Source organism: Talpa occidentalis, unplaced genomic scaffold, assembly GCF_014898055.3.
Source record: "Talpa occidentalis isolate TD23 unplaced genomic scaffold, MPIMG_talOcc4v2.1, whole genome shotgun sequence".
Taxonomy (NCBI): domain Eukaryota; kingdom Metazoa; phylum Chordata; class Mammalia; order Eulipotyphla; family Talpidae; genus Talpa; species Talpa occidentalis.
In genome coordinates this window covers 153,358,584-153,380,020 of record NW_026555331.1, presented here as the reverse complement: position 1 = coordinate 153,380,020, position 21,437 = coordinate 153,358,584, and the positions used below count along the sequence as shown (strand labels likewise).

The following is a 21,437-nucleotide window of genomic DNA, read 5'->3' as shown; positions in this document are numbered from 1 at the left end:
TCCTGCATATCGGTAAGGAGCTAGCACCTCAGGGAGCGGGCTCGGGTGGGCTGGGTTTGGACACTTGCGGTGAGAGCTGGGGTAGGGGCTGCTGGGGGCCCGCCGGCTGCCTGAGGCATTAGCACAGGGGCCGTGGCCCAGCCTGCCAGGCCCACAGGAGGTGGGCAGTGGGCCCTGGGTGGTCTGGTTGGTATGGGAAATCTGTGCTCCCAGCAGCCTCTGTACTGAGACTGGCCAGCCCTGGGAGGGGCAGTCTGGGGGTCAGCCAGACCTTGGTGTCGAGAGCTGCAGCATCACAGGAAACAAGCTGTGGCAAATGCATCAGGGGCCACGTTTGCCAGCGTGGGGTCAGCGTGGGGCGCCCAGGGTCAGATGGGGATTTGTCTAGCAGGGCCTTCTGGAAGGACCTCAGCCCTCGTTCTTCCCCGAGAGAAAACTGCGCCGGTGCCCGGGGCAGGGAGGCCAGGTTTCCGGGGCCAACACACTGTTTTCCTCCGAGAGACTCACAGGCCGTGGCTTGAAGGCAGATGGGACTGGCTGGGGCATGTGGGTTGGAGGACCTGGGGCCAGAGGCCCTGGCTGCTGCTCATGGGCCCCCTGCCGCCGCTCCTCCTGCTGCTGCCTGTCTTTTTAAAAACCTCGCTCCCAGCCCTCCCCCTGCTCACCGCCTGTGGAGTGAGCCCGCGCCGGCTCTGGCGGCCCCACACAGGTGGTAATGACAGTTTGCTGCAGCGCCATCGGGAGGGCGCCTGCCCCGCTCTGCCTGCGTCCCCAGCAGCCCGCCGGCCCGAGCCCTTAGCGCTGTCCACGGCCAGCTCATGCCGCCTGCCGCCCGCTGGCTGCGCTGCCCTGGGGACCGGGCACACGCCCAGCCCCGGCCCCCATCTGTTGCAGCGGCAGCAGCTCGGGGAGCCGCCCGACCCTAGAAACGGCCATACGGGAAACCCCTTCTCCGGCGCCTTTGGAGCCAGTGCGGCTGCAGGATTTCTCAGGGCGCGGAGCTCGCTCGGCGCTTCTTACAGCGGGCGGGCAAGAGGAGACCTCCGGACCACCGGCTGAGTAAGCAACCTGGGGGAGTCTGGCGCCCGGGGGCGCTGCGGGGTGTGTGTGTGTGTGTGTGTGTGTGTGTGCGCGTGCGTGTGTTTTTTCCTGGGGATGCTTTGCATGGAAGACCCATGCTGACTCGGCACTTTGTTCTGCAGGCGCCTCTTACTCAATTAAACACCCCCAGAGAGAACCAAATGTTCCTTCCCACCTGGGGCTGCGAGGCTTTCCCTTACATAACTTTCCCGATGGTTTCAGAAGAGCTCGGGAAGGTGGTGTACATGCGCGTGGGCGTGTTTGTCTCTGTTCCTCTCATTCAGTCCCTCCTCCCTGCCTCACCACGGCGGGAGCTGGAGTTTGGGGTCCCCCTCCCTAGCTTCCGCCCTGGCTTAAAGTCCCCTCCCCCAGATCTTAGCAGAGCCAGATCCCAGCCTGTTCTCTCCCTTCCCCGAGTCAGCTGTTGAATTGGTCCCAAAAAGAGAAAGTGGGGGCCTGGGGGGCCCTGGACCCATGGGTGCTGTCCCTCGAATTGCTGTGGACCCCAACACAAGTCCTCCGGCCAGAGGCGGGTGAGCCTGGAGCGTGACTTGTTGCTGTTACCTCACGGGGACCTCGCAGGGAGACACAGACTGGGAGGGAGGGTGACGGGAAGAGGAGCAGGGCTGTGTCTGCTCCGCTGGTCCCACGCCCGGCTGCTCCCTGGCGGGGAGGAGGCAGAGGCTGGACCCAGAGCCTTGGCCACTGCCCGAGGCTGCAGAGCAACAAGTGGAGCTGCCGGCAGGCAGGTGACGGGGTGGCCTCTGCACCTGGGCCCCCGCCTGGACCTCGCTGACTCTGGTGCTGCGGAGCCAGCCCACCCCTTCGCTTTGCGCCCTCGAGCCCCCTCCATGAGCCCGGCGCTGCACGGGCTCTGAGCAGAGACCCTGGGCTTCAGCACTGGGGTTGCAGGTATTTGAGTCCCAGTGGGTGGGAGGGGCCCCAGGTCTCAGGCAGAAGATGGGGCTGATTCTGTGCTCTGAGCTTGGGGGGAGGGGGCAGGGCTGTGTTACAGCAGGATGAAGCCTTGTGGGCCAGGTCGTGGGGCCGGTCTGTGGCAGAGCCGGGTGCTGAAGCCAGGGGCTGTGGTCTGCAGCCAGTGGGGGAGGCTATGCGAGGGGCTCTGCCTGCACCCCATGGGCCTGGGGAACAGTGGGCGCAGATGGGACGGCCGGCTGGGGTGGGGAGGGGCACGTCAGAGCAGGTAAGGCCCCAAAACATAAACAGGGCACACAGGTGCTGTGTGGTGTGACGTGGTGAGAGAAGTGGGGGGGGGCACTCAGCTCCCCAGGAATCCAGTAAACAAACATTGACCCAGAGCCCCTCAGAACCACACAGCTCGCTTCCCCACCCAAGGGCCTGTGATGTGGCTTTCAGGTCTGGGGGTCTCATATTTCCAGACCGCCCCCCCCAGCCCCGCACACCCCCCACCCGCCCCCCGTGGAAGAACCCACATCTCAGCCCTGATGACTCAGCAAGATAACCTGCCAGATGCTGGGGTGGCTCCGGGGAAGGCACTTCCCACACCCGGGCCCCAGGTCTCCATCCCCACAGGGTGGACAGCATTCGCCCCAAATTCTGTGTGTGTTCCAGCAGAACTCAGCCCGCCTGGCCCAGCTTCTTCCCCTTGACGTGACTTAAGCCCCTGAGCCCTGCAAAGGACCCCGTGACAGATGGCAGACCCGCCCCCAAGGCCTCAGACCCCTTATGGGATCCCGCCTGTAATGGACCATCAGGCCCGAGCCCAGACCCTCGGCCTGTGTGCTGTGCTGTCTCCCCCGGGCACTGTACGCCGCAGGCAGCTGCCTGAGCCCGATCTTCTACAAACGGAGCCCACAGTAAGGCCCACGGGGGCGGAGTGAGGACCAGGAGCCAGTTTCCAGCACATAGTAGGTGCGTGGCGGACCCCGCCGCACACACCAGGTGCAGGCTGGCTGGGTGGGGGTCCATGTCCTCTGGAGGTGCCTGGCGCGACCTGCTTTCTGGTGGATTCAGCCTTATCACTTGGCCATTTATCAGGAAATGGTGGTGGGAGCGCCTTGGGCTCAGTGAGTTCTGGGAGTCCTGGCGGCTCCGGTCCTGCTGTTCTCCATCTGTCCTCGTCCACGGTCATGCCTGTCCCCCAGCCCGGCCTGCCCGGTGGACGCTGTCCCTGCAGTGGTGTCTGCGGTCTCTGTGGGGTCCTCGCTGCAGCGCCCTTGAGGTCAAGGCGGTGTGTGAATTATCTTCCTCGAAGCATCAGTCCCTCCTTGATTGCCTTTGGCGTCTTTCACCTTAAGATACGAGGGAGGGAAGGGGAGGCGGAGGAGCAGCGAGAAGTTGAAGGAAAGCAGCCAGACTTGGGTTTCTGTTTGGATTTGACTTTGCGCGCAGCGGGGTGTGTGGTGACACCTCGTTGTCTGGTGTCTGGCTGGGGCTGCCATCTGGCCGGCGCTCCGGCTGCTGGTCGGCCCGAGTCACAGGCTGCCGGCCACCGACACTGGTGGGGCCATGGGAGCAATGCTGCCCACACTCACCCCGCTGACGCGCCAGGGGTTGCAGGCGGGGGGCCTGGGCAGCCAGGGTTGGGGGTTCTCCGGGCGGGCGGAGGACCGGGGTCGGCTCCACGTCCTCGCTTTGGTCCGGCGCCATGGTTAGACTCCTGGGCAGGTGCACGGCCTGCTGGGGCGAGGGAGCCGCAGGTGGGTCAGGCTGGGGTGAGGAGCGCCATGGGCCCCCCTCCGCTCTGACCCCAGCAGCAGGTGTCTTTGACCTCCGATGCGGACTTGCTCCTGAACGTGCAGGAGTGAAGTCAGGGCCGATGCCCCTGAGCATGTGGGGTATCCTGAGACTTCCAAGGCGGAAGGTGGGCTGTGCCCCAAAACGCTCCCTCCACAAGGCTGCAGGGCCCACAGGCAGACCCTCCCACAGGCCATGAGGGTGTGGTCTCACTGCGCGGGCACGTACGCGCACACTAGATTAAGGTGAGAGGCTCCTTCCACATGAGATGGCTCGACCCTGCCTGCAGCTCTGGCACAGAGGCTCTGACTTAACACCAGCCTGCTGCCAGCAGCGGAGCTGGCCCCCACCCCCAGGCTTCCTTGGGCTGGGAGATGCATGGTGACTCTTACAGAACTGTCGGGGGCCGCTCCTAGGCTCCTGCAACTCGAGATCTCTAGTTCTGGCACTGCGGGCGCCCACGGCTCTCTGTCCAGCACAGATGCCCCTCCCCGGTGGTGGCAAGAGGCCCTGGGTGTTGCGACCCCAGGGCCTGCTGGGCTTCAGAGTCGAGCTGAACCAGTGGGGAGTCTGGGTGTGTCCTTGAAGGGGCCTCTGCATCTTAGAGACAGCAGGAATGACAAGGTTCTGGGGCAAGATGTAAAGACCTTCCGGGACCCAGAAGCCAGGGAGAGAGTTGGGCCAGCGCCAGGACCCCACCCCCAGCACACAGGGTCCCCAGAGAAGGAGCCCCTTCTCCACGTGGGGTGAGGCTGCCTCTGGCTTCCAGGACCAGGGCTTCCTGATGCCCCCCCACCCCGTCTCCAGTCGGCAAGGCGAGGTGCAGGGGCTGGGTGGGGCCTGGGACTCATCCCAGGGAAACGGATTTCCCATCCCAGGGCCAGTGGTGGGAGGCGTCCGTCGTGCCTGGCCCAGACCCAAGCCAGGCGCTTACCAAAACAGCCGGCCTGGCTGGGCGCTGCAGGCATCTGTCACCACCCACTCGCTGAGTCATCCCCACGGTTCTGCTCAGATCCCCGAGCCGAGCCGTGAAATACGCTTGCCGGTTGGTCTCCAGCAACTCCAGGGGGTACGTGGGGAGATATGCCGGGGTGAAGAAGGGGAGACAAGTCCCAGGAGGGGAGCTGCGTATCCCCTTGGGGCCCAGACCCCTCAGCGCTGGTCCTGGGAGAGTCCTAGGAAGTCCCCCCTTGGTGGTCTGGCCATGGCCACCTGCCCCTCCCTGGAGGACTTGGCTGAGCTCCCTCCTTGCATTGCTTTTTCTCTCCCCTCCTCTCTTTCCAAACTCTCCTTGGTAGGAGACGACCCCTGCCCACCGTCTCCTAGGTGGGGAGGAAGACCCGCGAGTGGACCCTGCCCCGTGTCCCTCTCCGGGGCTCCTACCCCAACCCTGAACGTGACTACTGGGTCCTCCAGTGCACCGAGGACCACCCTGCAGGAGGGAAGGCTCTGCTCAGAGGGACAGAGTGGGCCCGGCCTCTTTCCCTCTAGACCTTTATCTGGAAAGAAGGTTCTAGACCTTGCCCAGGATCCAATAAGGCACCAAGTCCAGCAGTTCCCCCCCAAATCACCCCTCTCACTTATAGGGAAAGATAAGGAAATCACTCTGCAATTGCAAAAAAATTTTTTCCAGAGTATTTTTTAGTCATTCCAGTTTCCTAGGAACCCTGCTTCTGCAGAGCCCGATTAAGTGTCCACGGTGCCTTGTCTGGAGAGCCGTCAGCAAGAGGACAGGAACCCCGGAGGTGCCGGGTCTCGTAGCTACCCCTCGACAACGTCTGCCGAGCCGGCAGGGGCCAGGGCGGCGCTCCCCCGTGCATCTCAGCACCCACTCCTTGCTGCTTGGTGACCCCCACGTCCCGCTTGCCTGGAGGGAACAGCGCTTTGTAGGGCGCTGGCGAGGAGTTGTGGCTCCAGACCAGGGGTGCCGCCTGGCATCCCCTTCCTCATTCTGAGGGCCATGTGGGGCCCCTACTTCAGTGCTCCCCCAATCTGCCTCACCCAAGCACTTCTGTCTGACCGTCTGTACCCCATCCATGTGTCCCTCTGCCCTGTCCCAGGCTGTAAGGGCGACCCCCTCCTTCAGCACGGCCTTGGCGCAAATAAACTTCCAGAAGGGAAATGGGCTTTTCAGATCCTGGGGCGCTGCACCTGGGCTGATGGGTGTGACCGGGCGCCGCGATCACCGCGGACCCTGGAGAGGGCAGGCGGGAGGTCGCTCACACCGGCGGTCCTGCTGCGGGCAGCCTGTCTAACACCCCGGGAGCCCAGACGCAGGCCCCGGCCCTGTTCTGAGGTTCCCGCTGTTCTGCGTCCCCTAAAGGGCCGGGCTGTGCTTGACGTTCACCTTTTGGCCGACTTTGCTGGCACAGAGTTTACAGCTAGTGAAATGCACCGATTCTAAGTACGCGGCGGGAAGGGCGGCGATAGGAGGACAGGCACGCGACACCTCCATACGCGATGCTCTAGAACATTCCGTCAGCCCAGAGCACCCCCGTGCCCCTCGGTAGTCTGTGCCTCCCCTCCCCACCCTGAGGGGGTCTGCGTGGCGCCTGTGAGCACCCCGTGTCCTGCAGCCCACCGCTCTCTCACCGCTGCCCACCAGGCGTTTGAATGCACACAGCCGCCCCCGGCTCCGACACGCGTGTTTTCCCTTTTCCCACCAGCTCTCACGCCCCTTTGGCCCCTCTTAACCTCGGCCTTGCTTGTTTCTTAGTGTCCGGCGCTTTCATGAGTGTGGTGCTTTGTCGAATCACGGGCTGCGTGAACGCCGGTGTCTGTCTCGGCCCTCCCGGCTTGCTCTCCCGCACGTCGGTCCCTGCCACTCCTTCGCTTCGTGGCATATGGCGTCTGTCCTCACGGCCGAGTACCGTCCCAGCGCGCACGACGGCGTCCCCCTGGCCGGTCCCGGCGGTCCCGTGTTGTGTCCCAGCTGGTGTGAACAGCGCAGCCCCCCGGGTGGGGGCTGCCAGGCCCGGCAGTGTTTCCACTTTTAGTTTGTACAGACCAATCCAGACTGCCTTCCACGGGGCCTCGCCGGCCCCCGCCCCCAGCCGCGGCGCAGCTCCTCTCCTCTGACACATCCTTAACCGCCCCCTCGTCTGGGGCTTGGTTAGCCGCTCCTGTTTAGCACAGGGAGGGAGCAGGTGTGTGTGGATACGCCGTGGCTGCACGTGGTCATTCGCGCCGGCGGCCTCCGGGCAGCGGGGCGTTCGCAGCGGCTCCAGCGCGGGGGCAGCCCCAGCCCCGGCAGACTCGCCCTCCGCTGTCCTGCAGCCCCCGCCCCATCCTTGGCACTTTTGAAAGACTGTCTCGTTGCTGCTTCGTCATCTCCCGCCTGGACCAGAAGTCCCCAACCTACGTCACCCCCACCTTTCTTTTGGGAACAAACAGAGGAGTCAGCACTTGAGCAATTTAGGAGCTTTCTAAGCTTACGCAGCTGTCTGTGTCCTGACTGGGTCCCGAGGCTTCCCGCTGAGCTGCCGGTTCCCGCGTGCCTGTGGGTGGGTCTCGGCAGAGAAGAAGCCTTACCCCCCGCGCCCTCGTCTGAGGACAAGCTCCCAGCCTCCTCTGGCTCAGCGGTGATGGCTTCCTGCCCCGGTGTACGGCCTCCCGCGCGACAGATCAGCCAAGCGGCGGAAAGAGCCCGTGTCCTCCAGGGACCCCACGGCTGCACACGCCTGCTGCTGGCACGTTCACAGGTCACTTCGCCATCCGCTCGGGGCGTCTACGATCCCCACTTTATGGGTTAGGAAACCGAGACCCAGAAGTTAAGTGACTCTCGAAGTGGCGTTGCCCGCGTGCGTGGACTCGCTGGAGCCAGAGCCCTCAGACCCACTGCCCTTCCTCGGAGTGAAAGCTGTGGGCCCTTGAGCTCCGCCCCCTGGCTTTCCAGTGTATTCCTCTGGCCTGCGCTTTCCGTGGCAAGGTGTCACTGTAAAGGAACCCACTCTCCTAACTGCTAGGGGAGCCTTAAACTGGGAGATCATGAGCCCCCGTACAGAGGCGGAGGTTGGGGGTGAAGGAGGGACAGTGTGAGGGCCTTGGCTGCAGGAGAGCGAGCAGGAGAAAGCAGTAGGGAGGCCAGGCGTGCCCTGTGCCAGGCGGGGAGTGTGGCAGCCCCCTTCCCCCATGGCAGGACCCCCACAGCTTCACCCCCAAGGTGCACTATTCTTTCTGGCTGGCTCGCCACGGGCACTCAGGGCTCATTCTGCCCTTTAAGCCAGGGTGCAACTAAGAGGGGGCCCTGCCAGCCACGGGCCCAGTTTCTAATACCTCCCTTCTTCAGACATCTCCCGAGACTGCGCTGCCTCCCAGGTCATTTGAGAACCATCTTTGGGAAATGGTGGCCCCACGGCGGCCCAGAAAGTCAGAGCACACTCACTTTGGGCTTCAGAGCCTGGGAGGTGACCCTGTGTTTTGCAAATGGGGAAGTGTCCCCAGGATTGTTGGGGCAAAAGGCAGAGACACATGGTCCAGAGCCTTCCAGGACACACTGGCAGTGACCACAAGCAGACAGGAGCGGCTGGCCGGGCCTGGGTCTCTGACTCTCTGAGTGGCCCACGGCCCTGACCCCGAATCTGACGTGTTTTCTCAGCGATAAAGATCCCAAACTACACCGGCAGGGAGGCAGGAGAGGCTGAGGATGCGCGCAGGGAGGGTTCTCCAGCCCATCTTGAACCTGGCTGTGGCCACTTGGCCCAGAGGGCGGCTGGGCCACGACCTGCAAGACCAGCTCAGCGCCCGGTCCCGAGAGACGCAGCCTTTAGCCCAATTCTGGGACACGAGAAGCAGGCTTTTATTTTTCCTGCCTTGAATAAACAAAAGCACAAAGCACCCCTGGGCAGTGTACCTGCCTCCCCACTGGAGGAGCAGCTGGCCGAGGAGTTTCTGCTCTTCTGGTGACTTCCCTCCTCTCCTTACATAACGAGCTCCTCTGGCTCCTCTGGATCTAACGGGCTTGTTAGCAGCAAGACAAACAAACAAACAAAGCCGCAAAACCCAGCAAACCTTGGCGGGCTGTGTCAGGCTATGCCTGGGAGTCATGAGCCCTGACCCGGGGCCCCTGCTTGCTCTGTGCCCACTGTTGTCCCGCCGCCCCCCATCCTGAGGCCACCCTGTGGCTGTGGCTTCTACTGGAATGTGATGCCCCACACTGGCCCTGCACGGTGAGCGGGTGTCCTGGCTTAGATGTCCTCCTGGGCCTCCTGCTGCCCACCGCCGGGAGTCTCGAACCTTGTTTCTCTTTTCTGCCTGATGTGGGGCCTTAGGTAAGACCCCAGGGCTCAGGTCCCTGAGTCTGGCCTGCCACGCCCCTGCCCGCCTGCATTCTGAAAGGACTGGGGGCGTGAACACAGGATGCAGTGACCACTCCAGCACCTGTCCCAGGTGGGCTGTGGGCACGACCTCTCAGGGCACATCGGGCAGCCCCTCGGCTGGGTGAGCCACCCTCTGTCCTGTGGAGACCATGCGTGGCGGTCAGCCCCGTGAGGCTGGGTCGGCTGGTGGAACCGAGGCCATCTCTGGCAACTTGCTGCTCTTCCCTCGGGAGGCCTTTTTTGGAGCCGCCTTGAATTTATAGGCCAACTGGGCCGGACGGAAAATAAGTGAATACCACCGCCCCTCCCCACCCGCGTCCCCTGCCTTAGCTTCCTGCACCATGTCAGTGCCCTGTTAGTACGGGTGAACCTTTTTAAAATTATTATTGTGTTTACTGAGGTGACGTTTCACAGCCATGCGTGTTCACAGCTCCGCAAGGGGTCCTCACACCAGGGCATCTCCCCGTTATTAACCCAACGCTGTTCATGCAAGTCCAGTGTTGACGGTGGGGTCACAGCTGCTGCTGCACATTCTGTGGGCTTGTGACCAATGTCTAGGGACATGTCTCCCCCATTGCAGCGTCAGATACAGCAGTTTCTCTGACCTAAAGATCTCCTGCGCACCTCTTCATCTCTCCCTCCCACCTCTGGGACTATCACCTCGCACAGGTGTTACCTGACCCCAGGTGTGCCCAGCAGGGGGCAGTGCAACCTGCCACGACCTTGGGGCCTGACCTTGGAGCCTGACCTTGGGCACCTGGAAAGGACCCCTGTGGTCTGGGCCTCATAGGGGGACAGAGGCGGGGAGGCGAGTGCCCAGCCACACAGCTGTCAGAATCCAGGCCCACCTCACCGAGCACTCAGGGGCTCCCTTCAGCTTCTCTCTTAACAATGGGAATCAATTAGTAAAAAGGACCAAAATGTAAATTGTAAAACAGCCACTTGGCCATCTTGAGAGTCGTCAGCCTGCTGTGTGGGGATCATGGCCCGAGATGGGGTTTCCCAGAACCCTTGTGGCCTCGGGCACTGTAGGAGGGCACCGTGCACCCACAGGGGCTCATGTTCGGCCTGAGCCCTCCGCTCTCCTGTGTAGAGTTGTGGGCGTGTGCCTGCCGTGTTCCCAACATGGCCCCCAGCGGTCCCTAGTGCAGGGAGGGAAGGTGGGCAGGTGCCATCCCGGAGCCCCCGGTCTCCGTGCACCAGTTGTGTTGGGCTTTGGGGGAGCCCCGCTGTGCAAAGTGCCCACCACACTTCACTCGGCAGGAGGACTCTAAAGTTTTCTGTGGCTCCAGAAAGTTCTGGGAGCGGCTCCGTATCCTGACGGCCATGATCACAAGCCTGGAGGCCCCTGGGCAAGAACAAATTCACGCAAAGCCACCAATGACGAAAAAGGACGATTTGCCACGGAGCTCGGTGGCTGGAGGAAAGAGGCCAAGATGCCAACAGAACCGAAACGAGTGGATGACCTTGGCCAGTTGCTCCCCTGGCATCTGCTGTGTGCCCAGCACAGCCCGGCGCGCGCCAGGGCCTCCGTCTGCACGGAGACTCCGGAAGATAGTCCTCAGCTGTAGGCAGTGGAAACACTCCGAAGGCTCGCGGCAGGGAGACGGTGTGAGAGAAAGCTGCCTCTGCTGGAGGTCTCGCGCCTGGCTGTGGTTCAAGCCGGGTCACACTCTCCCACGTGGCTTTGAGACACCGCCTGGAACCTTCTGGACGCCTAGCCCCCCGCCTGCGGTACACAGATACTGGCTTGGAAGATTTCCGAGAACTTGTCCAGCTGTAAACGGGTGACTGAGCTACTTCCCTGGTTGAGGCTTCAGGAGAGCGGGGTCTGCAGCAGGCCCGGCCAGGTGAGCGCAGGGCTTGACGGCCTCCTGGACGGGGAGTCACCCCCAGGGGATCACTGCCCTGCCGTCCAGTGGTGGCCTGGGCCAGAGAGGGTCAGAAGGGGCCGGGTGAAAGGTAAGGACCGGCGCCCCGGTCCCTGGCCGTGAAGACGGGATTCTCACAGTGTGCAGAGCAGTCAAGGGTTAGGAGGCTTCCGCCAGGGCAGTGGACAGAGGCGCTCACCACCCTCTCTTCCGTGACATCCAGGGGACAGAAGTGCAGCTGCCTCTGCTCCCTGAGATCTGGCCGTCACTTCAGAGCTCACCAGGCAGGAGCGTCCAGACTCGTCCCCGCCCTGCAGCTCGACACCCCTCCGTCCCGGCCAGGTCCGGTGCTCATCAGAGAGCCCGGCATTTGGTAAAATCACGGACGCCTCTTATTTTATTGGGATCGTCTGCTGGTGGCTGTGGAGTCCCCGACATCAATCTCTTGATTCTCCAAGAGGTTCAGACGAGTTTGGAAACAGTGGCCAAGTGCTCCCAAGTGGAAGTGGAAGTGCTTCCAAGTGGAAGCTCCCAAGTGCTTCCAAGTGGCCAAGTGGAAACAGTGGCAGCGGCTCGTTGGGATGCAAGCGAGCGGGGCTGCCGGCACAAGCCCTGGTCCCAGTCGCTGCCCCTGGGGAAGCTGCTGGTGCTGGCGCCTCCTCCAAGCGCCTGGTGTGCTCCCGTCCGGAGCGGCTGGCACAGAGCAGGTAGGAGGCACCATGAACGGGAAGGGAGCTCTCCTTGGCACTGTGGAAAGTGGGGAACCTCTTTTGCTCTGTGGTTTTAGAAGAATGGGCATTGGCTACTCTGAGGACCACGTTGACGTCATCCTGGGCCACGCCCCAGAGCCCCTGGGGGGAGCAGAAGGAGCTCCTTACACCCTGACTCCGTGCGAGCTCCCCAACGTGCAGGAGGGTGTGTCTGGGCGCTGGCCAGCAGCACTGTGACTTTATAAAAATATTCCCTGGGCGCCCAGTTTTATTTTCATTTGTGTGTCCTCCTGTGGTTTGTCCTCCAGCTTGGGCCAAAGCACTAGGTGCTGCCCCTGGTGCCAGAGCAGCCCCTGGGGCACCAGCGGCCTCGGGCCCCAGATCCGAGCCAGGGCCTCTCTGGGCCGCGACAGCAGTGGCATCTCCTGTCTTCCTCGTGAACGAGGAGTGTGGAGCCCCGGCTGGGCCATGCGAGGCCCTCAGTGGGCTCCTCTCGTCCAGCTGCAACCTTTCAGCATTGCACAGCCCTTCGCTCTGTCATGTGTGCAGGCCCCCAACCCTGGCGGAGCTGGCCCCACTCTTGGGTAGCCAAGCGCCTCTAAAAGTGGCCTCCTGTGACCTGGACTCTCGCAAGGTCAGCATGCACTGCTTGCAGGAGGAGGGCCGCGGTCAGGGCCCTCGAGAGGAGCAGGCCAGGAGGAGAGGGAGGAGCCCCACCCGGCCTCATGGGTACGTCCCTGTGGGTGCCATCATATGTGCACTTGCGCCTGCTGTACAGTTAACACTGCCTCGAGGGCTTTGCTGTTGGGATCGGCTCTGCCTCTGTGAGGACTGGAGTGTCAGGGAGGGCCAGTGGGTGGGACTCGGGCAGGCGTCGAGGCTGAGGCTTGTCGGCAGAACCTGCTTTTTTTGAATCCTCAGTCTTTGCTCCTAAGTGAAACTCACATTCTGGAGAGCAGTCTTTTTACTTAAGGTCAATCTTATTTAAGGGCAACCTTATTTAAGGTCACGGTGACATCTGGTAAGCACTTGAAGGAGCTGTGGCCCGGCCAGGAGGATATCGCAGGCCCCAGCATGGGGCATGGCTGGCAGAGTCCAGAGCCCTGCCCCCCACACCTCTGCCCATCACCTTGCTCAGCCCTAAAGTATCACCTGTGGTGACCTGGATTGTTCTGGTCAGAGGCGACAATGTGTAACGCAGGCCTGACCTGCTGAAGGGGCCAGAAGCACTTGCTGTGGTCCACGGGAGAAGGCAGAGCTCCCAGGGGCTTGGCCCCTCGCCGTGTCTGCTGGGGCCTCCCCATCACCTGCTGTGGGCTGACCTGCACCCCATGGCTTCTCCAACCTTCTCCTCCACTCCCCTCTCCTGGGAGGAATTTGGGCTGGGAGAAGACAAGGTTAGTTCGAGCTCTGAGTCCTTTGTAGTGAGCAGAGCCTGGACTCAGCCTGGCCTGGCAGCGCTGGCCTCTGAGAGGTCACCCTGGGGCCAGAGTGGGGAGGGAACTGAGAGGGCCCTGGGGAACCTGCCCTCAGATCTCATTCCCTGGAGACGGCAGCCCGGGCACCCTGCTCTCAGCACAGCACCCACAGTGTTGGGGTTCCGTGAGGCTCTGGCCAAGCAGGGGCACCTACATGGCAGGGCAGGGCCCCCCTGCTGTGTGAAAAGGATGGTGACCCCTGGAGCAGCCAGCACCCTGGACCCTCTTAGGACTGGCCTGTCAGAGTTACCCTGACTCTGGCTGGGCAGAGGAGTAAAGGGGGCGTCCTTGTCATAAGGAGAGGGCCTCTGCAGAACTTTCCACCTGACTCCTGGCCCAGGTGGAGCTTGAGTCAGTGCCCAGGTCGACGGCACAGGAGGGACCAGGCATGCTGTGCCCTGCCCACTGTCAGGCCTGCCAGGCCATGTGTCCACAGCAGTGGCCTCGTGAGCCCCAATTCATGTGAGGCCCCCTTTGTACCCCACCACTGTGACCCACACCTGTGACCCCCAGAGCTCATGGGCAGATTGAAAGTGGGGGCTCCTGCAGGGTGACCAACCCTCTGCAGAGGTTAAGGGAGAGCGGGGGGGCAGGGCCACCCCCGCCCTCCAATCTCGGGGTTCTGTAGCTACTTGGCTTTGAGAAAGGAGTTTACTGCCTGGGCTGCTGTGGAGCCCGAGAAGCCGCTGGGTGGCTGGCGAGGGGTGGGCGGTGGCGGCAGGAAGGGGCTCAAGGCCCCAGGGCTTCTTTCTTCGGAGAAAAGCTCACCTGGCACTTTTCTTCCTGGTTATGGGATCCACCTGCACAGACACCAGGGGCGGGTGGAGCGGGGTGGGGGCGGCAGGGAGCCTGGAGCCGGCCGCCTGGATCAGGACGGCCAGGTGGGGGGCAGGAGAGGACGTGGCTTATCTCTCATTCCACCAGGAAGGCTCTCAGGCTGCAGTCAGAAAGCACGGCGTCCTCTGTGGAAAATAAAGAATTCTGGAACTTCTCCGAGAGTTAAGTTTAGGCTTTCCCTGAATTGGCCACTGCCCCTCCCCTATTGCCGAGTTCCAGTGATTCAGGATTTGTTCCTTATTTTTCTGAGAGTGGTTATGTAACGTGAAGGTTCTCAAAGGCCCTGATTGACTGCGGCTCTGGCCACCCCACCACCACCTGCACACACATTGGCCCCAAGAACCGCCCCCTGGCAATTCTGAAGTTCTGCTCAAAGCCAATCCATGGATACACGTCCTGGGCCCCATGGGGGTTCGCCAGGCCCCCCACCATCCCAGCAGGTCAGCAACAAGTTTGAGTCAAGTGCTCCTCACCTGTGTTATGATCGAAAGTCAGGGAGATGGACAGACCTGGGGGAACTGGCCAGGTACCCGAGAATTGGAGGACATTACTCACAGTTTTTCTGTAGTCAGAAGCCAGGATGCGCCTGGCATTTTACCCACAAGTCAGGTCCTTAAGATTGAGAGAACTTAGGGATCAGCTGAGCAAACTGGGGGTCAGTTCTTCAGGAGCAGATGAAGACACCGGTGATCCAGCAGCACAGCTGTGCCCGACCGTCACCTGTAGTGTGTGTGTAGGGAGCAGCAGCAGCCCTGGTCCCTCTGCGGGCGGGAGGTAGCCCATGTCCATGGAGACCACCCAAGGTGCTGTGTGGCTCCTGGGCAGTGATGATCATTCGGTAATTTGAGAGCAGATTAACGTGATTTTATGATTCATGGCAGCAGACGAGAAAGTGGTTTCCTTCCCACCTGGCTGTGCTCCTTTAAAATGCTCCTGACCCCACCTGCCCTCTCCTTCAACAGGTCAAAACCCAAGACTGTGGGAGCTGAAGGCAGTAAAATCCTCACTCGACAGATGGAAAACTGAATCCACACATGCCCAAGGTTCCCCAGACGCAGACAGCAGAGCAGGGGCCGGAAGGTGCCCTCTGGCTCTGTCCTGGTGAACAGGTGGCTCTCGCATGCCTGAGGGACCAGGATGTGCCTAGAAGGTCAGCCCCCTGCAGCTGGGGGCGGCCCCAGATTTGCTGACGCTGGCCTGCTCTGCGAGAGTGGAGAATGCGCGTCATCCTAGATGTTCCCTTCCACGGTAGGGGGGACACTGCTGGTCACTCTGCAGGAATGTTCAATCATGACCTGGTGTTTAAAACCCTAGTTGACCCTCAGGAGCAGGCCACAGGCCCCTGACATTGGCCGTCTCTCTGTTTGTCTGGTCTTGGCCTGTTCATCAGGCATCGGGGCTGGGGGGAGGGGGATCCCAGCTGCATCAACAGAAGAGTTTTGCAAGAGAAGCCTCAGAAGTGCTGCGAGGTCAGCGTTGTCTCTCGTCGATACCCACTGGCTGAGAACCTCCTCTCGAGCGCACACGGGAGGAGCCCGGCCTTCAAGGACTCACAAATCAATTGGAGAGATGTTGGGTAGATGAGGTGGGGGCACGCTATAAATAAGGCCCCCCGTGACAGCCAGTGTGGATGCTCTGGGGTGGAGAGATGGTGAGGTGGCATTGATGGCGTGACATGAGGACACCTGCCTGCTCGTTGCCACTTCCACGTGAATTACCTCCAGCTAAGTGGGGAGCCATAGGGAGACCGTGTCCCGAGTGCCTGGGAAATGAACCACTGAACTCTCCAAGTCACCATCTGTCCCCCCTGCTTCCCCTGAGACCTGAGGTGCCAGGGATGCTGGTCTGGCATGGAAGAGCTCCTGTCCTCACAGCGTCTGCTACTGAGTTGGTTCTGTTACTGGAACTGTACCTTCCCAAGGAGGCGGTGGAGTCCAGTAGGAGTTGCTTGGCGCTGAGGGATGACCCTGGGTCAGGGGCCGCTGTCAAGCTGTCTGGCCTCGGGCAGATGCCTGCCCTCTCTGTCCCACTTCCTCTCTGGAGTGGCATGACAACCGCCTGCCTTTCCTACTGTTTTGGTCACTCTTAGGGCGCCATGGAGATGGCACAACATTTAAGGACATAGGAATCGCAGCATAAGGGCGCCCTGGTCGCCGTGCCTCTTTTGTGGTAGACTCTGGCCTGGATTTCTGGGAAGAGGGCGAAGGCTTGGGGGTTGCATGAGCTGCTTTTAAGGTCAGCTCACAGGGCAGGTATTCCCTCAAATCCTGGGCTTTTCTCTTCTGCCCTGGTGCATTCCTGACAGGTGACTCCACCCGCCCACATCCTGACAATTCTCTTTTCCCAGAGGACCCTGGCGCTTATCCCCAAGCAGGCGGTCAAGATCGTAACGACGCCGTGTGCAGCAACAGCTATCCAGGCTAGGGCTGTCTCACAGCAGAAATGGCCCCTTAAACGCCTGTTGGCAGCCACAGGAGAGGCCCACCTGGTGCCCAGGGAGGCCTGGCTGGCCGACAGGCCCAGACGTTCAGAGAGGGGGCAGGTGTGGATAAAACGGGGAAAGCAGGAAGCCCTGCTGGGGGTTTCAGCTTTAAAAATGATGTGAGCGGGGCAAGCGCCAGGAGCCTGGACCTCCTGGAGTGTCGGCTGAGCTGAGCGGCCAGGCCGTTACCCCACCTGCTCGGTCTCCTCGGTCTCCTTGCCACGCTGTCGGCAGAGATTTCCCACACTGGCTTGCATTTCTTGGTGAGCCCAGGAGAGGAGGCTGGGCATGGGAAATGTGGGCGGGGAGCCCCCGCCCCTTTTGCCAGGGACTTCCCTGGAGGGACGCTTGACCCGGCTGCACCCAGGGGTGGCTGCAGTGCGCTCGGGCCATCTGCTGTGTTCATGGCTCCTCTGGTGGAAGGAGCCACGCGAGATCCGCCGCAGCTGGGCCGGGAGCCACGCAGCGCCCGCCCCTGGAGACCGTCCAGCGCGAGCCTGGTTGCTGGAGCGTGAGGTGCTGGGCCGTGCTCGGGAACAAGCGGGCATTTGTGGAAAGGCTTTCACGTGTGGAGGCCGCTGTGCTGAACGAATGGTGCAGGTAATGATTATGTGAAACTGGAGAGGAATGTCCTTGTTAAAGCGGGAGATAAGCGCCCACACCTGCTTCCTCTTTGGGCCTGGTGAGCGGCTACCCCGGCCCCTCGTTAGCCCATCCGTCCCGCAGACCACAGCCGCCCTGCCCCCTTCCCGTGCTCGCTGCCGGGCCTGGGGGCTTGCCAGGCGTCCATGCAAGCACCTTTGCACCCCGCAGATTGCCAGGTAAATGGGAGGCAGAGACCCCTGCCCCGAGGCGTTCAGAGCGGCTGGGTGGCTGCGTCACTGGGCCGCGGTGCTGTGGGACCAGGAAGCACAGAGGGGACAGGACCCTGTGCTGCCCGGGCGGGCTCCAGCAGAGGCACAGCTGGGACTGGGCACCGGGGCTGGGGCAGTGCCCAGAGGAAGGACAGGGTGGGAGCGTGGGCAGCTGGGGTGCTGGTCGGTGACCCCTGCAGGCTCTCGGCCCCGCTTCTCTGTGCTGGAGGCCAGGCCACCCCTGAGCTGTGCATGGGGAGGGGGCGACGGTGGCCGGTGGCCGAGTTTGAGGGGTGAGGGCCTGCTGGGGGAGTGTCCCACCCTGTTTGGGAAACAGCAGACAGTACTGGCCAGTCTGCCATCTGATAAGAGGGCAATGTCGAGAGCGTAGAAAGCACTACAACTCCACAGCAGCCAGCCGGTTAAAAAATGTCGGAGGACATCTTAGGCATTTCTCCAAAGGAGACACAGCCGTGGCCAGTGAGCCCTGGAGGCACCAGCACGACCGGTCCTCAGCCACACGCCTCAGACCCCTCACATGTGCCAGGACGGCTGCTTCAAAACAGAACAAAGCGGGCTAGAGAGCAGTGTGGGGGCCGCGCGGAGCCTGTGGTGGTTGTGTTACAGGGCAGGCTCCACAAAGCCTGCATGGAATTAGCTCAGGACATCCTTTCCCCCTAACAGTTGGGGTGTAAAGTGGCGCAGAGATGGAGCGATGTCTCTCCAGACACGCTCAGCACAGAGCCCCATCTGGCCCAGCAGTGCCAACACCCCGAAACCGAAAGCAAGTCTCACGAAGCTGCGGTGCAGGTCGCCAGGGCTGCCATCGCCAAGTACCACAGAGGGTTTCATCACAGAAGAGTGTTTTCCACGCAGGGAGGCAGGGTTTCTTCGAGGCCCGCTTCTGGGGTGCAGAGGCCCTTCTCCCCACTTCACTGCCTGGCTATGTCCAGTCCTGCTCCCTTACCAGGATGCCAGTCCTCCCAGATGGGCATCCTGTGGTCCGGTTGATCTTTCCCACCTCAGAGGTGGGCTCAGGGCTTCAGCCTAGGAACTTTAGGGGGTGGGGAGAGGACCAGCACCCCCGCAGCACCCACGTTCACAGTCGGCAGAAGGTGGAAGCCGCCGTGTCCACCGACCTACGAGGGGCAGGTGGTCTCCTGCGAGTTGGGGTGTGCTGGCCTGGGGGGTGGGGGTCGTGACCTTGCTTCAGCCCAGGTGGGCGTAAGGGCAGCTTGCCACATGTGGCTGGGGGACCCATACTGTGGGCGCTGTCACGGGGGTTGGGGGGGCAGGTCTGAGTTCACTGGGGAGTGGGGCCAGACGCGGGGTGGTGGGGGGGTAGCCAGGAGCAGGTGGGTGGGGTTGGGAGCAGGTCCCGCGGCAGGGGTGGGGCTTGTCTGCGGGGCGGGGCCTGGAGGGGCGGAGCTTGTCTGCGGGGCGGGGCCCGGAGGGGGCGGGGTTTGCCGGTGGGGTGGGGCCCGGGGGGCAGGGCTGGTCGGTGGGGCGGTGCTGGCAGGGCGGGGCTTGTCAGAGGGCGGGGCTGGTTGGAGGGCGGGGCTTGCCGGGGGCGGGGCCTCGGGGGGCGGGGCCAGGCGGGCGCGGACAGAACCTCGGCTCTGTGAGGGGGAGAGACGGAGATGGGGGCGCGTCCGCGAGCGCGAGCTCCGCCCCCCCGGCCCGAGAGCGCCCAGAAAACGGCTGGGAAGGGAGATTTTACGTCACATGTGCTTTTACCTCGATAGGGACGCGGGTTCCCCTGGCGGGGGGAGGCCCGGGGAGGCCTCTGTCCAGGTGCGAGGGGGTCGCGGCGTCCGGTGCGGGTCGGGGCGTCCGCGGGGGCCGCTTCAGACGGGGCGTCCGTGGGGCCCCCCAGCCAGCGTGTCTCCTTCTTCACTGCTGGTTTTGCCTCAGCCGCCGACCCGAGGCCCGCCCTGTGTGGCCGTCACCCGCCCCTGGAGGACGCGCGTCCCCCGGGGCGCCCCTCTGAGGTGGAGGCCGGTCCTCAGCCCCCCCGAAGCCGGGGTGGCCCCCCACGCCCTGCTGGCCGCCTTGGCCTCCCGGCTGCGCCTTCCCAGGGCGGCAGAGGCGGTGGCTGCCCCTCTGGAAGGGCAGGCGGCCAGGATCTGGGGAGGGGCTCCCCGCTCCCACCCGCCTGCCTCTGCTCTCCTCGCCCCGGTGAGCCTGGAGGAGCCTCGGGAAGGGGTGACACGCGTGCCGCCCCTGGACTGCCCCGGGCCCTGGGGCCAGGCGGTGACCAGCTCTCCTCCTTCCTAGGACCTGAGCGCCTTCGCCATGCCGCTCCTGGACGGGGACCTGGAGAGCGCAGACAAGCATTCCTCGCGGAAGGTAAGGCCGCCCTCTCGGCTGCCCAGGTGCCGCCAGGAGGGCCCCGCAGGAGCCCAGGACTCAGTTCCACCTGCACGGTGCTCCCTCCGGTGCCCCCCCCACATCCACCTGTGCGCTTGCCTGCCCTTCGCACCGCCGGCTTCTGCTGAGCCCCCTAGGGCGCCCCTCGGTGACTGGGTCCCCTGCAGGCTCCGCCGGGCTCTGCTTCTCTCTGTCCCCCCACAGCTTGTGGCACCCTGAGGTGGGTGGCGATGATGTGGAAGCGCAGCAGTGAGAGTGCCCTGGGTGCTGGTAACAGAGGACAGAGGGGAGCAGTTGGCGCCCCAGGCTCTCGCAGGCCCCAGCCAGCCCAGGCGGCCGTTGCTCACCCCCCTGTGGCCCACCTGGGCCCTGCCCTTTCCCTCTTCCTCCTTCCTGCTCTTCCTCCAGAGCCAGGGCCTCAGCAGGTGTCGCCTCCTGGCCCCCCCCCCCCCCAGCCAAAGTGGAGAAGTACACGCCCCCGAGGTGGGGGTGACTATGGCGAGAGAGGAGAGGCCACACAGCCTGCGGTCAAGATGTGTGGAGGGGCGGGAGGGGGGGGTGGAGGCTGGGGCGCAAGTTCCCTTGGTCCCCGGCTTGGGGGAGATGCCTCGGGAAGGGGCTGGGGCAACGCCTGAGGGAGCGGTACAGAGCCAGCTTGCATGCCGCCGGCTGCTGCCAGGTGCCCCAAACGGCAAGGCCAGTCTGTTCTGGAAGCATTTCAAATCACATGCAATTGAGTCGACACATTGCTTTAGGCTTATGGGACACAACTGGCCCCCTGCACCCAACAGTAACCCGGGGTGCAGCCTAGAAGGACTCAGGGTGTCCCCAGGCCTTGTCACCATCCAGGTGGGATAGGACGGAGGGGCAGGAACTCCCTGCCCCACTGGGTGAGGTGCCCCTGGGCCTGGGACACCAGGCGGGTGGCAGGCTCGGCCACCCTCGCAGGCTGGGCCCCCCGTGTTTGCACGAGGCCTCTCTTCAGGTGTAAAGCAAGAGGAACTGTGGCTATGGTGAGGAGAGCAGCCCCCTTGGGTGTTCCCAGGGTGAGGTCTACAGGGTTTATTGCACCCGGCGTCTCCGCAGAGGCTCGCGGACGCGGCCATGGTGACGTCACACACGTGGCCTTACCGCCTGGTGACACGGCTAGGAAGGACTCCGGGGCTCGAAGGTAGTAGATGGTTTCAGAAATTCCAACAGCCACAGACAATGCAGGGGGCGGGGGGGCGGGGGTGAGGGCCGAGGTAACTGGGGCGCCTTTTGTTCCCTGCTTGCTGGCTCCTCCTCAGGCAGCCTGGAGCCGGGGCCAGGGATGAGAAACACGCAGGCTTGTTGTAGCCTTGTCCTGGCCACCCCAGTCCCTCCACCTGTCCCCGGGCACCTGAGCCCCGGTTGACCTGCTCTCCCTGCCGCGGCAGGAACCTCGAATTCGACTGCTGTGAGGACGGCCTTTTGGGCCGCAGTAAGGCCACTACCTACCGGGAACACTTTCCACGCGGCCTTGGAAGGGTGTCCCTTTTCTCTGCCAAAATTCCCTCCCTTCATCTTGAGCCAGCTCTTAATGTAAACACGCCGTGAAGAAGAGCGTGGTTTGGATTCTGCGGGCACCTGGCCCTCGCTGAGGCTGCGGTGCTGGTGGGAGGGGCTGCCTGAGGAGGCGACAGGGGGGCAGGGCAGGGCAGAGCAGGCAGCAGCAGGACAGGCTGCAGGTGGGGAACA

The 21,437-nt window shown here is 63.0% G+C and overlaps 1 protein-coding gene across 4 annotated transcripts in view; it reads left to right on the top strand.

The window, feature by feature from the left end:
- The window catches only part of PRKAG2 (protein kinase AMP-activated non-catalytic subunit gamma 2), a 158,582-nt gene that overhangs the window by 29,424 nt on the left and 107,721 nt on the right, over positions 1-21,437 (top strand). For 2 of the 4 annotated variants that reach the window (XM_037516035.2, XM_054692773.1), the window contains exons 1-2: positions 18,978-19,142; positions 19,626-19,697. In XM_037516035.2, the coding sequence (XP_037371932.2) occupies positions 19,074-19,142; positions 19,626-19,697 (141 nt within the window). In that variant the 5' untranslated portion in view covers positions 18,978-19,073. Of the gene's footprint in view, positions 1-17,068; positions 17,095-18,977; positions 19,143-19,625; positions 19,698-21,437 lie in introns of those variants that run through there. The other 2 variants (XM_054692774.1, XM_054692776.1) reach the window with 2 other exon arrangements.